General features: G+C 46.0%; 1 protein-coding gene across 1 annotated transcript; it reads left to right on the forward strand.

The window, feature by feature from the left end:
• The first annotated feature begins 1298 nt into the window (after positions 1-1298).
• Positions 1299-17909, forward strand: MAB21L3 (mab-21-like 3 (C. elegans)). Its single transcript, XM_010148501.1, has 6 exons — positions 1299-1346; positions 5787-5927; positions 10053-10344; positions 13136-13317; positions 14079-14273; positions 17591-17909. The coding sequence occupies exons 1-6, from the start codon at positions 1299-1301 to the stop codon at positions 17822-17824; spliced, it is 1092 nt and encodes a 363-aa protein (XP_010146803.1). The 3' UTR covers positions 17825-17909.
• The last annotated feature ends 64 nt before the right edge of the window (positions 17910-17973 follow it).

The following is a 17973-nucleotide window of genomic DNA, read 5'->3' on the forward strand; positions in this document are numbered from 1 at the left end:
CAAGGATAACGTACAGATCCCTAAAAACTGGGGAGCTCGCCTTTTTTATTGCCCAACTTCCATGGAAACTAGTTTGGGAAGTAAATGCCTACACGTCCTTGTGAAGGAGTGTCCGAGTCCCTCAGCAAAAAGATGAAGGCAAATGCCTGGGAGGTCCAGAAAAAGGTTTGATTTGTAGATTCTGGGGAATCAGATGTCCTACAGGTGTTGGTACTTTATTAATGTACTTAGTGTTGGACTGTTAATAGGAAACATCCCAAAGGATAACTAGCAACAACAGTGCCTGCCCTGAGCTATCACCCAGTGCCTTTTGCCAGCTGCTCTAGAGGTAATAAATCAGGCAAGAAATGTCAAAGTTCAGTTTCTGGGGGGAAATAATGATTTTACTCCAAAGTGGAGTGTGCCTTCCTTAATAAGGGACACTTAGCAGCATGGGATCTCATCTCTGTCACTCCCTTCCACGTGCTGATGTACCCTTTTTTCTAAAAGCCACCAGCCCTCACTGGATCAATGAGGCTTGATCAATTGTTTTTCCCTCTGAATCATCCATATGGGGCTGTTAGCTGAACTGCTGGCAGAAAACGAGAGACAGCTTTCTGCCTGTTTACTGTAAAGAAAGCAAAGCAAACTACAGGAGGGGGACAGGCTGCAGGATATTTACTGTCAATACAGCCGGAGAGAGAGGGGATATAAGGAGAGGGGAGGAGAGGGGAGCAGAGGCTGCAGACTGCAACCCAGATGAATGGTCTGAGTGTGAAAGTACCCAGGCAGTTTCCGATGGGAAGCGGGTGGATTGAAGTCAACAAGGGATAGCTGAGAGTGTTTAACAAACGGTTTGGTGAAGGGGTGGTGAAGCAGGGGCGTACTTGTGGCGCTCAGGACAATAATGCTGGGCACGAGCGTACTGAATCTGTGGTGCAATCTGAGGGGCACCTCCAGATCTGCCCTGAGACAGAGCAGCAGCTGGGGTATCCTTGCGTGTGTCTGCATGCGAGATCCACCATTTAAAAACAATCAGATGAAGAGTAATGATTGAACTTGGAAAATAATAATTGGAACTAGTTTTCCAAAGCAGCTGGATGTCGCCATTGTAGCTCAGACCAGAAAAAAACCTAAAAGTAGGCGTATTTCCTTGCTTCTCTCTCCTCTTCTTCATTCACAGAGGAATTAGGCAACCTGAGCTGCAGAGGGCAAGAAGGCTCTGAGCAGCTCAGTCCGAGTGCCCCTCTGCTCCCAGAGGCGGGTGGAGGAGCCAAGAGTGAATTCGTGCTTTGGAGAGCAGTGAAGACCGTCTTGCCATGAAACCGTTCACAGATGAAGATGTAGAAATCTACATCCAAAGCAAGGTAAGGCTTTATCTGTCCAGATTTTCTGTCTCCCACACTAGGTGTTGATTCTGAAGGGTGCCAAACTTGACAGTTAGTTGCTTGCCTGCTGTCTTCATCTCTTAGATGAGTCTGGGTGAAGTTTCATGAAGAACTGTATTTCTAATGAGTTTTCTAGGTTTCTGTTGCAGAATGTTGTCAGGGATCTGAGCTGGTAGCCTAATTTTTTAAGGTGCTTGTTCCCTCCTTCTTCAGATGTCCTGAATTTTTCCTGAATTCCAGACATGAGACCAGCTGTTAGTTGCCAGCATTTAATCTAATGAAAGTTCTTTGCCTCTCTCCTTGTCTAGTGGTCTTGGCTTGACAGAAACAAGACAGAAAACACACCAGTCGTTGCCCCTAAGAAAGATGCATGTAGGAACCAGGGAGAGAGACAGATATTGTTAGAATTCGCCCGTCAGTCTGTCACCTCAGCTAAGGACACCTCTCTGTATGTCGTGATTAAAATAAGGTGCCTCATTAGCACATGCAGGCTGGAACTACGTTTTCTATTTTATGAGATATTCCAGTACTCTTTTTTTTTTCACATTATGAAATGAAGTAAAACAATAAAATCATCAATGAAACAACATTGTGTAATGAAAGCAACTGTAATTGAGCCCTAGCATTTTTTAAAGCTGACATGTTTCATCACAGAACTTAGCTAGTTCCCATTTTGTAGTCTGCTTTCCCTAACAAAATGCAAAATACCGAAGTGAAAGATCATCTCAGAATGGGAAACTGTAAGGCTTTCTTTCCTGTAAAGGATGCAGTATTCTAGTACCATGAAGGGGCTGGTAAGAAAGGTTTGTTTTCTCTATGGAAATGTTTTGGTGACAAGTAGGTGTATTTCTGTGAGAATTTTCCTTTTCAGCCATGCAGTGTTGTGCACCGGGAAATCATTCCATGAGAATCTGTTCAGTGAGCTCTGACAGTGAACACTTCTCTGAAGATTTATAAAGCGGAGCTACAAAGGAGGGAACAGAGGGAAGCCATGCGCAGGAAGATGCTCATATGACTGCCATAAGCACAAGGAACAGAAGCAGAGTGTGGTTAAATGAGGCTCGTAGTTGCCAATATTTTAGGTTCTACTGAAAGTCTGTTTTCTAGCAGCCTTCCATGGCGGCAATCCTAGTTTCTGCCTGCTTCTGAGTCTCCTGTCCAAGTGAGGCTGCCTAACCTTCAGGCAGCCTCCGTTCTGCTTGTCAAATGCTGCCTGTTTTTGAAAATAGGTCAGCCACCTGATGCAACAAATCTCTGTGATACCCAGGGTTTCTTCAAGCCACTCAGCATATGAGCAAAACTCAAATGCATGTGGGGTGGAGGTGACTGGGTAAATAAGAACAAACCCAAATGTTCTTAACAATTCCCAGTAAATCCAAGTCCTGCTTCCTTCCTCCATAGTAAAACTTTATTTTATCTCATTGGTCTGGTTTTCTGCATATGTTTTGGCATGATTTCCAAAGTAAGGACCTGGTGAGGGGAACGCCAGTAGGTGGTAGGACCTGGGGAGGGGAATCCCAGTAGGTGGTAGGACCTGGGGAGGGGAATCCCAGTAGGTGGTAGAAGTGGCTGTCCAACAAAGAGCTTATTCTCTCTCTTCTCCCGGCATGTCCATGCTAGTGCTGAAGACATCTGAGAGAAATACCTGGGCTCTTCAGAAGCTGTATTCACTCACTCATATTCTGCCTTCTGATTTTTATGCCTTCCCTTCTGTAGGAAGTTTATATCTTCCAATAGCATGATTAGGAAGCTAATTGTGGTTAGCAATAGTCAGCACCATCCGCCACATGCCCTTTCTTCTTTTATCCCTGCCCCAGTGATGTGGAGCACATACAGAAGGAGGTGTTTAGTGATACCTCCCTTAGTAGGCTTTTTGAGAGTCTATACTCTCGTACAGATTTAATGACAGGTCAAATCTACAGGTTTCATCTGTAGACTAGCCAGTAGGTGATGAAGGCACAGTTAAATGAGGCCAGGCTGGGTTGGATGGATTCTCCCAGGATACTGGAGGTGGCTGAAAGTATTTCTGGCAGGTGCCCCTTGGAGGGAACTGCATAAGCAGTGCATACAGGGGCACTCTTAGACCTCTGTTTGAGGTTACTCACAGTGATTGCATACCTCCAGCGGAAAAAGCCTGGGGTTTGTGTCTAAAAGCTCGTAGGGGTGGACAACTTTCTCTACTACTCGTACCATCTGCTTGTTGGAGAAACCATTATGTGTCTTGCTGAGCAAGTCAAGCCTACTGGACTGCTCTAAGCAGTTCTTCTGCATAAGCAAAAACATGGCAAAGAAAATAGCTATAGCAACAGATGGAGAAGTGCCATAAATGAAAGCTGAGATGAGAGGGTGAAAATGAACATGGGGCTAAATTTTTTCAGTATAAATTTTCCTTTAAAAAATGTACATGTAAACTAGCTAAAACTGGTCTCAGAGAACAAGGTTGAACCGGAATGAGGAGGAAGGTGAATTACTAGGGAAATTAAAAGGTATCATATAAACATAAGGAACTATGTGTTGTTAACATGGCAAGGAATCGGTATATCAAGGGTGGATGAGAGCCGGAAGGGAATACGATACTGGTGGCTGATGTATTTTCCACTTGCAAAAACTATTCAGACTTAGTAAAAATGCTGTTAACTATTGGCTGGGGGGGAGGGTATTCAAACTGAATCTCCTCTTCAGGTTCAGTTTTAGTCAATTGCTCATTATTGGTTAATTGACCTTAAGCAAGCACTAGTCCTTTTTAGTCCATTGTGTGGTCTGTTGTGAAGAATTGCAGATGTTTGTCACCCCCCTCCCCGGGGCTTGGAGACACATTTCAACACACTTGATTGTTTTGTCTCACAGTTCAGCATTTGACATAAAGGTGTCCAAATGAACTTTTAATGAAGTGCTTGTCGGTGGTATTTTTGAAAGGGAGAAGAGTGTTGCTCAGATGCTGAAGCAGATGCTAAGCAAGCACGACACAGGAGTTTTATAACAGAACCACAGAATGGTTTGGGTTGGAAGGGACCTTAAAGATCATCCAGTTCCAACCCCCCTGCCATGGGCAGGGACACCTTCCACTAGACCAGGTTGCTCCAAGCCTCATCCAGCCTGGCCTTGAACACTTCCAGGGATGGGGCATCCACAGCTTCTCTGGGCAACCTGTTCCAGTGCCTCACCACACCCATTGCAGCAAATTCCTTCCATATGCTTTCGCTCCTTTTTGCTTTGGTATTTGATAATAACAAAAGACCGTAGCAATTATGTTTGACTGTGGCAATTATGCTTGATCTTTAGCCAAGCTGTTAATGATCTAAAGACTCTTGTTTCATTCCTACTAATAGCTCAGCTTGGGTTTTAGCTCTAGCTTCAGGTGGGTTTTCGTTTTCTTATCTAGTCTTTTCAAACTTCTAATCTGTTTCTGAGTTTAGTTCTCTTCTCCAAACAATGAGATTTAGTAGAATATGATGGGGAAAAAGAAAAAACAGGAAGTTGTAACAACAAAAATTTTAACCAAATGAGATAATGCATTAATATTTTAAAAAGTACAGTATCTCAGCCTGCATAGGTAATTCTGGATGAATAAGTAATGGGGAATATTGTTATGAACATCATTAGCAGTAGCTGAATTTCCTCCTCACTTTGGTAAATGTGTAAGGTTCTGGGGAATATTTAAATGTCCTTCACTAACATGGTTCCTTCATCTTCCTGTTGAATCTTCTTGTTCAGATTTTGACCATCCCCTTATGGTCTCTTCATTTTCAGTAGTATGTGAAGGTTCAGGTCCATCTGTATTTTTCTGAGTTGTCTATACTTCAATTTAATCCTTCCAAGACTCAGACCTTCTATTCAAATAATTTAAAATAAGTAAGTACTGCTTGAACTGAAGGACTATCCATCAAGTCACACAAACACCTAGTCCCCAGTGGGACTATTTGTGGAAAAATACCTTCTCACCATCTAGGAATGGACTCTCATCTGTACTTCACATACGAAGACAGTATGGATACTTTAAACATACATAGGCATCTAAATGCTAATGCACAGGGTATCAGTAATTCTTGGTGTCTTAGCTCTTTGAATGAAACATGGCACTGAGAAAGGCAGGTATATGCAGGGGGATAGCTGGGGTAAAGAATGAGACTGTAGCTTGTTGATAGCAGATTTATCCATGAAATTAACTCCTTCACTTCCATCCAACACATGGATTTATCAATTAATCTTGGCACTCTGGAGTATTGGCCCTTTGGTGTTCACAAGCAGAGGCTCTGCTTCACGGTAAGTTGGTTGTAACATACAGGGAACGATGAGTTTTATTCCCAGCACTGCACAGGCACAAATGTTTCAGGATGCCGTAACTCAGTTCTCTGTTTTGCACTGGAGACAAAGACTGCTGTTACCTGTAAGATAAAGTGTCTTTCTTGGAACTGACAGGTGGAACGGCGACATTATCTGGTTTCCAAAGCAGTGGAGGAGGTGCAGAAAATCATCCAGCAACTGACTGCGGAAATCAGCTGCAAGGCCACGCGGTTCCAGGCTATCTCCAACTCTGGCATTCACAATGAGAATATTAAGGTATGAACAAGAGCTCTGGTGTACTCTCTGGCAACCTGTGGGAAGTCAGTAAGTGATTTTTCCGTTGTATGAGTGTCTGTATGGACAGCTACCTCACCCAAAATGCCACAGACGATACGTCGACACTTCGCTGTGAAAGTTCAAGTGACTCTGTCATAGGGACGTAGTCACGGACATCTTACAGCTAGAGGAGCATCAGGGAGGGCTGGGTAAATCAGGCAGAGCCTCTTTACAGCTGCTGCTTTTACAAAGAGAGTCTATTGCCAGAGCTGTCAATCTGCAAGCAGAAGCCAAAGCTCTTTGGGAGACAGAAAGAAAAACTTGTACAGCAGTATAAGAAGAAAAAAAATGCCCATGCCTTCATGAGCTATGACTCATATTTTTCACAGGTGGAAAACCTGTCAACTGACTAAAAAAAGAAAAAAAAATCCTTCTTCCCTGTGAACATTAGAAAGCTCCTTCAGAAAAATATGTTTTTTCTTGGTCACGTATTGGAACTTCGTTTTACTGGGAAGAAATATGCATATTGGTAGAAGTTAAATGCCTTCCCATTTTAGACCATCAAATAGCAAAATAATAACGTTCTATCCCAGCTGAGACAGGGGGACAACTGGTTGTTTCCAGTGACTACTTAACACAAGAATTACTAGTGCAAGTATATAAGAAACAATCATAGCGATGGCAGCTTCAGATGAAAATTACCTTTTTCATCTGAAGTCCTTTATATACCCCAGCTGTGTCAACCCTTGCACTAAAATGTAGCCACTTACGGACCAAAACACACCAAATATGTAAAAGCATGAGACAACTTGTGCAGCTGCCTAGGACTGAAAGGGTGGAACTCTGTGTGCATCAAGCTGCTGAAAGTATATGGAGGATGTGGTGAAAGGAGGTGCAGGCAGAATATAATCATCCAGTCTGAAGTGTAGCTATTGCTCTGGGGGCAAAACCATTCAGATTTATATCATCTTCTGCGTGTCCCAGGGCACATGGCCTTGCCAGTAGGAATGACCACAGTGATGTGAAACGGTGCCACGTCCTGGTCCACATGTTCCTTAGTGCCACCGTCTGCCACTCACCTCTTGTGCTGGAACAAACCTGCTTGGCATGAAGCCTGGCAAGACCAGGGTCAGGGTAAAATCGCTGTTCTGGAGAGCAAAGCAGGACAAAACCGAGGCAAGCTATTCTGTACAGTAATCTGGCATTACAGTAGACTGATCGGAACAATCTCTGCTTAAAAGGAATCCCCAAAATTTATTTTTCTTACAAAGTAGCAGATTTGTTACTCATACTTAACTGAACCCAGTCCTATGAACCTGTGAGAGTCACACTAGGAAGGCCTGTGTAACTTTCCTGTAGGTACAGGGCAGCAATTATGGCTTGGGCTATTCTGCTTCCAAAAAACAGTATCTTTAATATTGCTGCTGACATGACAGAGAAGACTTGTGTCAAGGGATTGACTAGTCTGTGTTTAATTTACACAGATTCACAGAGTGGAAGGGGTTGGAAGGGACCTCTAGAGATCATCTAGTCCAACCCCCCTGCCAGAGCAGGATCACACAGGAATTTTGCAACACCTTTTTTCCTGTCAGACTTATAGGAACTTTTCAGAACTTTCAGCTCCTGATTAAAAGGATTTAATTCAACACAGTGAGGTTAGGTTTGTTGAGAAGCTGCAAGCCTCCTTGTATATATGTAAATAGGCAGGGCTGGGTGGGGAATATAGAAAAAAAAATCTTTAGATATTCAACATTTTTTGGTAACCCAGAGGACAGAAAGTCAACACATTTAATAAAAAACTTGAAATAAAATCCAGATGGGCAAAATGGCATATTTATTTTTAAAACTTTGAAGTGTTTGTTTTCAGTTGTGGCCCACCATTTTTGTTGCTGTCAACCGCGCAGGGCTGAGGCTTCAGTAGGGCGTAATGAGCAGGTTACATCCAGAGTAATTAGTAATACAGCACTGCCCAACGGCGCTGCCAAGTGTTTAACTCTGTAATCATGTGGGGAGCGGCGGGGGTGTGTGTGTGTAATTTTCCTTTAACAGATATGCTGGAAGGAAGCTTGCAGCTTTGCATTCCATGAATGAATGACCTGGCACATGCTTTCTCTCTGTTCTATGTACTTCTTGTTTTCCCTTTCTGCTTCTCTCAGGATCAGCCAGCTTTACTGGCCAAGTGGTCAGCTATGCTTCGGGGGAAGCGCCCATTCCACCCATCCATCCAGGTACAAAGCCCTCCCGTCACCCGGTGCCTGCCGGTCCGTGTGCCTGCTTCCTCCTCGCCCACCCTCTTCTCCGACAACTTCACCCACCTGACCGATCCTCCCGTAGCTATTTCATCCTCTCCGCAAGCAACTTGCTTTTTTGCTCAAAGTGTAAATATTTCATTTCTAACTCAATGCTCCTCCCTCCCTGGGATATACCAGCCAGGATCGCAAGAATGAGGCTGTATTTCATTTGCCCAGCATACTGCAGGCAAGTTTTTAATACAGCAGAATTGGCCATACATTACACACGCCAGAATTTGAGGTTCTTGTTCAAGCCTGTGGCTTTCTGGGGCCTGTGGGCTGCATATGGCACGCCAGACCATTGTGTGACAGAGTGTAGGTCTGGGACTGGGATTTGTTTGGGTCTAGAGGACACCAGCTGCCCAGCTTGACAGTGCCATCCCCAGCCTTGTGATTTCTGGTGTTTCCTGGTAAGCCCCGGGTGGAGGAACCTTGTGACTTGTGGTTGAAGGCACTCACGTAACACCTGCAGCTCTTCCCTTGAAAATCTGTGGGGTTCCAGTGGTACAGGTCAGCCTCTTGGTATGGGAAGGAGTGGTCCTTTTTCTGCAAATGTGACTGAGGCAGTGAGATGAGCAGTAACTGCATGGCAGCGGTTGTATTTTGTCCTTACGGAGGCTAGCCCTTTGTTCCAGAGGTGCTCACAGGACTTCTCGTCCCCACCAAACCTGACTTGTACAGGTCAGCTTGGTCTGCGATGTCATCCTCCCGGTGCCCTCCTGCCTTTAGGTGGTTTATATTTGACGGAAAAGGGCTTTCTGGTGTTTTCTTTGCCTTTTACGTGCTTCTTGATGGCCATCTTTTATATTGCAAACCTCTTGCGAGGGAGCAGAGAAGACTGGCTGCTCCCTGTGGGAGAGGGAGTTGGAGGTGAGCATGACAACACGGCAGTGCCTGTCCCATGGTCCCCAAGTGAGGCAGAGCGAGGGCAGCTAGGGTCAGCTGAGAGTCTGGATCATCAGGCAGGACTGTGCTGATAAGGCAGGTCTGAGCTTGAGCCAGGAGCATCACTGGGGTCAGGATCAGGCCTTCTGACAGTAACCGGGGTCAGATGCAGTCCAGTGATGGCCAGGCAAGTCCATGGTGGCCAGGTAGGTCTGGGGTCAGGCTGGGGGTGGGACAACAAGGTCTATGGCCAGGGGCAGGCGTAGGCTGGACATCAGCACTCCTGCAACGTAGCCCAGCGCTGAGCTGAAATGCGGGTCCCAGCTCCATGGGTGAAAGGTGTGGGTAGAAGCCCCAGAAAAGCTGCTCAAGGCCATCAAAGCCTGGTGGTGCCCTCAGGACCCTGACACCTCTGCGGTAAGGTGCCAAATCAGCTGAGCTCACAGCAAGGCCACCGTAGTGTTTTGGGGAATTAGAGGAGAGAGCATTTCATCCCCCTCTGGGTAACCACCTTGCAGCAACAGCTGCCACTTCACAGCCGAACTGGTGTTTGGAGATGTCTGGCTGTGCCCTGGGATGGTATGAGGTTTCATGGTCTTTGTGTCACCTTTTTTACTCTTTCCAAATACTGGTTCAGGAACGGTCGTTCCCGCAGTGAGGCCAAGTAATTGTTGGAGGGTTTGTTGCCCGTTGGTTACTGTTTCCGTCCTTACGCTCTTTCTGGCTTCCACTCCGAGATAATTTTCTTTTAGTCTGTGTACCTCCAAAGTGTCCCTCAGACAGGTGTGGAACAGGTCCTGGCTGTAATCAATTGCTCCCATCATGCCATGGCTTTTCCTTCTCCCCAAAGCCCCCAGTTTTACTTATTACTTCCTTAACTTTCTTTTCCTTACTCCAGGCTCATGGATCTGCCCTTGTGCCCTCTCTCAATCTCTCTGCACTCTCCTAGGTCTTAGCACCCAGCCAATTCCTCATCACAGTCCCTCTGCGCGGCCTGACTGGGTACAGGGAATGCCAGGTACGGCACTGGCGTTATTACACCGTGCACGGATCCAAGCTCCTCTCCTCCGTGCGGGACCCCGAGGAACTGCATCAATGGCTAGAGGTGGAGCAGTTCTCAAAAAGCCTTCAGCAGTGGCATGAAACAGATGTGAACATCGAGGGTGATCTGGTGCCAGCCAAAGTCCTTATCGTCTTCCGGGAGCTGGTGGAGAAGTCAATTATCTCCTGTAACCTCTCCAGTGAGTTTAGTGGGGACAGGTAAAAGGGGAACTGGCGGTCTTCTGCAGCTCATAGAGGGGAAACCATCACACACATGAAATCTTTGGTTGATGTGATCAGAAGTTAAAAAGCAACAAGCTTCTCCAAAATCAGGAGCTTTCAGCCTGTTTCAGTGATGCACGTAGGCCTCCACTGAGGGTAGAATTAAGTGGTTCTTGGCCTCTTCATACCCAAAATGTTGCGCCTTAGGAATTCGAGTAGGGTCTCCAGCAACATCACCTTCACAGTTCAGCCAAGATACAACACAGATTTTTCAGAACATTAGGAATTTGTTTGGGAAAAATCTTTTTTTCTACTACAGCAGCCACAATATATCTAGACTAACAAGGAGGATATTATAGGAAAATTGGGTACAGGGAAGGTGCAGTAGTTGGAGGAGAAAGTGCTTGAAGATATTTATAGGGCAGATAATGCGCTGGGGAAACCTTAGCTGCCCATAGCTTTCCAGCATGGGGTGGTGGGAACGAAGCAGGGGGACTCATATTTAGGCAAAGTCTGTTGGACAAGTGCTCTTTTCCCCAGCTCCCAGGCTACTCCAGTCCTCTTTAGCAGAGCTGGGCTCAGGAAGTTTGCTTGTAGTAGTGGTGCTGATCCCTCTGGGAGCAATCCAAAGTGCCTCTTTGTGTCCTGTGGGTATTTATACTGGAAGCGCTGCTCACTGACGTAATGCAATGCCTTCGTAGCTGCAACATCTGTACCAAGATGCTGCCTGAAGAGTCATCCTCATGCTTAATTCTTAGCATCCTAGAGGCGTGCTGTAGACTTCAGCTAATGAACACTTGGCTTGGTCCAAGCCCAACAGCCTATGTCCATCTTTTCACATTAAGGTGCTGTGACATGACCAAATCTGGACTGTGGTGCCTCTTCTCATAGCATGTTTCCAGAATGACTTCACTCATCAGCAGCCTGATACGGGTCTTCTGTAGTCCAGAGAAATAGGAGCCATCTGGTTGCACTCTGAATTTTAGTCACAGGAGAAAATAGGTTAAGGTCCAGCTCAGATAGATCACTGCACTCTTCCAGGAAATATTTGTTTTCATAGAAATGGAAAAGTTGATGGGAAAATCCACCACTGAGGCTCACAGAAAAGACCGGGTAGAATGGGCTTGCACGTGAGGCTTTGCTTATGTGAAAATCACTGCGCTGAAATGAAAACCTGCCATTGTGTAGAGCTGCAGTATATCAAGTTGTTGAGCCAGGAGAAGTACTTCCAAGGGAGCCAGGGAGTGATTATTTGGGCTGATGATTCTGAAGCCTTTTTTGTAAGGCCAGCTGGGAAGAGATTGGCACAGAGGATGTGAGCTATGATGAAGTCAAGGGAAGTAATTACCTTTTCTGTTTGTTTCTGTGAAGAATGAACTTTGTGTATCCCATAGTACAACTAAAGTTATGGAAAAGTTTTCCTGATTTCATTGCTTCCCTGTTTTTTAATTCTTGGAGCACCACCAAAAGCAGTTCTTGAGATGCCTCAGTCTTCATTGGTGAAAAAATAGGTAGCATGATTGCAATGCTTTTGGAAATACTGTGAGTGTATTTACATGCTGACACAGTGGTTGTGCTAATGCTTTTCGGCTGCTAGGGATCCCTGCTGAAGGCTTGGGAGCAGTACAGTGCCGGTTTTGGTGCCAGGCGTGGCTCAGCAGGGAAATAACACACCGATTTTACTGAGGGTTATAAAGTACTGGTGGGGATGGACTCCACTATTTGCAAGGTAATTCACCCCGGCGCTTCCTGGAGAAGACTTTGGATTACCACTGGGAGTAGGCAGGCATTTCCTCTGTGAGGGTAGATGTTGTTCATCTTGTTATCCCTTCAAGTCTGTTGCGTGGGTTCCATGCTCCTTAGACCATGACAGTTAAAATGAGGTGGGTTGGCACGCTACTATTTAAACTGCTTGTGGCATTCTGCCCCGTCTTTTAGTTCAGTAGGTTAGAGCATGATCACGTGATTGGCTCAGATGGCAAAGTTGAAGGGACAGTGGTCCTGCCAGAGTGACAGGGAAAGCTGGGGACAGAAGCTTTTTCCCTGAACGCAGCTGGACCAGCAGGAAACATCTCGCCTAGTCCATCAGTTGCAGCTTTCATTCCTTTCTGCTCTCTCCGAGCACCCTGCTCATGGAGATGAGCCCCTCCTCTTTCACTGAGGAAATTTCTTTCCCCCAAATCACCACGGAACTAACTCTTTTGGCACTCGGCAGTCCCAGTCAGGCAAGCAGTTAGCCCTTTTCATCGGACTGCTCTGCACAACAGGCCACAAATTCTGGCATTGTCATCTGTGCAAATGCATCTCCAGAAACAAAACTTACCGATATCCCCTGAAATGTTCTGAACAACTGGCGAGGGTAAGTAATTTGGTCTGATGACGGGTTCTCTGAAGGAATAAGATATGTTCATCTGGTGCCCTCAACAGTGATCTCCTTTTTGTACTGTACTGTTAGAAATGTTAGGTTGCACCAGCTGTCTATATGTATTTTTAAGAAGCTGGTCCTAGGATTTAAGAGGACCCACAGAAGAAAACAAAAGCAAGGCAATTGAGTGTAAAATTGAGAATTTAATTGTTCCTTCATCTTTTTCTGTTCTCATCTCCCAGGGTAATTAAGATGATAACTTTTTTATTGTATTCTTCTTACGGCCCTGAGGAGACAGTGTGAAGACAGAACAATAGAACTGCAAGGCCCTAGACAGCCCTTCGCTTGGCTTGTGGAAAAGAACCTTTTCCTCTTTATTATCTTCTGTTGCTGTTCCTTCACAGGTAAAGTGACGATGCTGGAGAGCTTCAGCTCGGTGGTCCGGGTGGCTGTGGAGACGTCAGAATCCCAGGTTGAGGTGGAGCTTGTCCCTGCTGTGGAGATTCCAACTTGCTGGCCTGAGAAAGCCCAGTGGCCTCGTTGCCTTAAGCGCTGGCCTTCCCAGGAAAAAGTGCAGTGCATCAAGGTGAACAGCGTCAAAAGCACCATTAACTCTGTGCCGGGATTCACCTCACAAGTGTCTAACCGTGCTGACAGTGGTTTCCCAGCTGAAGGACTGCATGGCAGGCGGCAGCACACTGGGAAGGTGTATTCGCTAGAGAAGCGATATTTCAAAGTGTTCTGTCAGATTGTATTGGGATACTTTTTCCCTTACGGTGGTGAATTCTACGGGAGAAAAACGGAGTTAACTGTTCATGGCATGAGTCCCTGCCTGTGTAGCTCAGCGCTGACATGCATCATTCTTGCTGTTCCGCTCTGCCTCACGTGAGCCTTCTGCACATGGGCTGCTATCTCACTGTTTTCCTTCCAGCCTAATCCCATCTTTTCTTACAAAGCTCATGTCTGGGGTTTGGCACTCCAGCTGAGCCCCAGCTGCCATGTTCCTGCAGGTTACGTGGTTACTCCAGTTACGCCTTCCAGTCCTGCTCTGTGGCAAAGTGCCAGCAGAGCTGTGCCTCTGCTTTAGTAGCACTGCTGGTACCGCATCTGGTGGCTCTAGAGCTGGTTATCCTGGGGGTAGTTGATGTCAGCACATGAGAAAATAAACCAAATTGCAGTCATTTGGCTAGGAACTGGGAGGGGAGCATGACCCATGTTTGCTGCCTCTGCTAACCCCGTTTAGAATACATGTTGAGAGATGTCACACATCCTTTGTGTAACCTCTCTCTGCGTCGCTCAGAGAAGTTTGCCTCTGATCTGGTGTCACATGTCCCTTTTTGTCTGCAGTCGCTTGGTTTTGACCTTTTGGCCCGCTCCAATTATCACTGGCAGCTGTGCTTCTCCCGCGCCGAGCACATGCTCATGGAAGGGCTCGATGAGGATGGTGGTTGTCGCATGAAGTGCTTCAGGGTGATGAGGCAGATGAAGGAAGACGTCTGGTGTGCTGGAAATAAGCCTGTCATCACAGCGTATCACCTTCAGGTAGGCATCACCGTGATACCAAGATGTCAGTACCTGTGGCAGGGCCTTCCCTGCAGTAATGTGCCGTAAATCACTGTCGCGTCTGTGTGACTTCCAAGGTAACTGTCAAAACTGTGGTACTGTGCACACTGCTTTACAGTGGCAAGGAGTTCAGTAAATATATGTTCCAGACTTCCCCAAGAAACTGAAGCCTGTAGGGATATTATGATTGCAGCAACATAGATAATGTTAGAGTTGAGGCCGCTGCTCTGTTTCGACCTCACCTAGGCATTGTAATAAATACTGTCTTAAATTCACCACTTGGAGCGAGTCCAGAGGAGGCCACGAAGATGATCAGAGCGCTGGAGCACCTCTCCTATGATGAAAGGCTGCAAGAACTGGGCTTGTTCAGCCTGGAGAAGAGGAGGCTCCGAGGAGCCCTCATTGCAGCTTTCCAGTATCGGAAGGGGGCCTACAAGGGTACTGGGAGAGGCCTTTTTACAAGGGCCTGTAGTGATAGGACATGGGGTAATGGGTACAAACTGAAATCAGGGAGGTTTATATTAGATATCAGGAAGAAGTTCTTCCCGGAGAGGGTGGTGAGGCACTGGGAGAGGTTGCCCAGAGAAGCTGTGGATGCCCCATCCCTGGATGTCTTCAAGGCCAGGCTGGATGTGGCTTTGAGCAACCTGGTCTAGTGGAAGGTGTCCCTGCCCATGGCAGGGGGGTTGGAACTGGATGGGCTTTAAGGTCCCTTCCAACCCAAACCACTCTGTGATTCTATGATTCTACTGCACAGTTACTTCCAGCTTTTTGACTATCCCAGCCACCCACACCCATCTATCTGTCTGGAGGAAAATTGTGCATTTGTCTTTGTGGATGTGCACCAAGCAAAATTCTCTAGGTGAGCATTATTTCATGGATGAGGTGCAAACTGACAGTTCTGGTGTTGTTACACCAGGGATGGGGAAGGAAGACGGGGTAAAGGGGTGGAGCCTTCTCCCTGCACGTACTTCAGGGTTCAAGGTGGTTTCAAACATTTGTGAAGAAGATCAGATGGCTCTGCTATGACTGTGTCCCCACGTCTCACAGCTGTGGACAGTGATGGACCACAGGCAGCACCATTTATCAGACAGTAGAGCAATCCTGTTTTTTCTAGGCAGCCATCCTCCTGGAGCTGCCAGGGAGAGGGTGTTCTTCTCCCACCCTGAAGCCTCAAGCTACCAGGCTTCCATGGTAATTACTGATCTTTTGGTGTCCAAAGCCAGATGCAGTGCCAAGGTTTCTCCTAAAGGAAAAGTTGTGACTATCAAATGCTATTATAGTCATGGGACTAATCTACATCAAGATAAAGTCAAAAAAGAGTTGGTGAGGCTAGTTATAGCTTAGCAGAATGCAGGACTTTGGTGCCTGCAAGAACAACCTGGTGGAAAAACTGTCACGGGTAGGAGAAAGTGGAAAACCATTTAACCATTAGTAATGACTTCTTTGTCTGGCTGAAGGAGAAGAGGTGCAGGAAATGCTGTTGCATGGACTCTTGATCAAAATAAAAAGCTCTTTAGAAGCTCTTCAGTTCTTTACTGTAACTGTACTTCAGGCTTTTACTGCAAGAGAGGGCTGGTTTCCCAGACAGAAGGAATCCTTCAACATTACTTACATTTAAAAAAAAAGAAAAAAGAAAAAGGAGAGAGAAATGGTCGATAAAACAGCAGTTGAACAGAGGCTTAGTGTTAGGTTTCTTCACATTATCAGGGTTCGCCTGTCAGCGGTATCTAACAATTATGAGGTATCTAACAATTATTATTAAACAAGACTCCACATGAAAAAGGCCCTCTATGACAGAGAAAATCCTTCCCCCAGAAGCTGTGAAAGCCTTTGAGGACTGAGTAAGCACACTCATGCTTACCTCCACGAGAATGAAGTTCAGGGTCAGGCAATCCGAAAGACCTAGGTACATTTTGAAAGCCTCGGGTAGACAGCTGGCAGTTAGCGATGGTTCAATAAATGCTGATGGATCACGTGTTTGTCACCTGAGTGGAAGAGCAGCAATTTCCCTCACCTCCAGAAGCTTCATTGCGACTGCTGCCCGTGGATCTTGCTGAAGTAGTTTTAGTGTGACGAAAGGTAACTGCTTTGCAAGTCTCTGAGGAGTGGTTCTCATGGAGTTAGAGCTTGAATTCCTCACTCCATCTTTTGTTCCCTGGGAACATTAAACAAGTCTTTGCAGTTATTGTAGCTGTGAACAAAAAACTGTTCACATTTGAAAAGCTGTCCAAGAAGAAATCTGTCAGCGATGCAACTACTGCAAGGCCTGAAATATATTAGAAAAAAAAAAACCAAACCAGGCAATCCAGAAGAGTGTGGCCTGTTTTGGTGAAATTCTACCTCTGAAGAAACAGCGGGGTTGAAGGCTGTAGTTTGGCCACATCTCACAGCTACTCTGCATCTCTTTTTGGGTTGCTGGATCTGCAAAATAAAATTGGGATTCAGGGGTCAGTAAGGAACTTAATAGACTTACTGAACCCAAGATGGGTGACTTTGTACTTCCAAAACTGGTTTCAGGTTGAGCGAGTCAGCCAGCATGTTTTTTTGGTACAGTAAGTACCTGGAAAAATTTCTTTTCAGGGAAGTCTAAAAAATGCAATATGGGTAGCATAAAAATAATACTGTAAGAGCAATAATCATATGTGGGTTTTTTTAAATTTTAACTATGGATTTCTCAAATGCAAAATCACATAAAATAAACTTGGGGAAATAGAGCACAGCACATACTCTAAGTATTGGAAAAAACAGGCTGTACTTGACCAGAAAACATGCCCTGCACTTGCAACAGTTTCTTAGAATCAGAATCTGTTGGGGATGCAGATCTGTGCACACCTTCAACACAAATAAAGCTGAAGCTAACAAATAATTAGGTTAATCTGATCATTCTTCTCTCCCTCTGTGCACCAACTTGTTTCTACATTTATCGAGAAGGCCATTTTCTACAGCCTAAAATGCCTAGCATTTCTACTGAGGCTCCTGCTGGAGGATGGCAAATAGGCTAAGATTATTTTAGCAAGACCGTTTTCCTTGGGCTCCTGGCCCAGTCAGTGGAGAGGGGCTCCTCTCCGGAGAGTTCCTAACCAGGCACATCCAAGTTGCTCTGCCTGATCTTCAGAGGAGGCTTTATTTGTGATCCCTCCGTCTCAGAAATGTTAACACAGGGAGATAGCAGTGCGAGTGTCTCCGATTTCCAAGGCTGCCAGCCTTTTCCCAGCACCGAAGCTGCCTTAGTAAGCTGTGCAAGCCCTCGACAGAACCTCTAACACCTCTCCTCTCCCATCTGCTTCTTGCAGACAGTGCTATTCTGGACGTGTGAAAAATACCCACGCACCAAGGATTGGCGCTGCTTCCCTGAAGCCTTTCTGAGGCTGGTGCAGAAGCTGCACAAGTGTGTAAGCCAGCACTTCCTCAAGCACTACTTTATCAAGAACACCAATCTGCTCAAATACGCCAACACCAGTGACCTGGACCTGGTGGCCAGCAAGCTCGCCGTCTTCTTGGAGAACCCCATCTTCAGCTTGGATTAAGGCAGGAAAAGGCCTCCTCACCCCAACCCGGAGCCGATCCCTTCCCTCCTCTCCCTGCCTGCGGTTGTTCCTCGTGTCCTTCCAGCAGCCGTTGCAGCTGGCTGTGTAAGACAGCTGGCACATGCGGCGTGGAAGAGAAGTGGCAAACT

Source organism: Eurypyga helias, unplaced genomic scaffold, assembly GCF_000690775.1.
Source record: "Eurypyga helias isolate BGI_N326 unplaced genomic scaffold, ASM69077v1 scaffold11990, whole genome shotgun sequence".
NCBI classification, from domain to species: Eukaryota; Metazoa; Chordata; class Aves; order Eurypygiformes; family Eurypygidae; genus Eurypyga; species Eurypyga helias.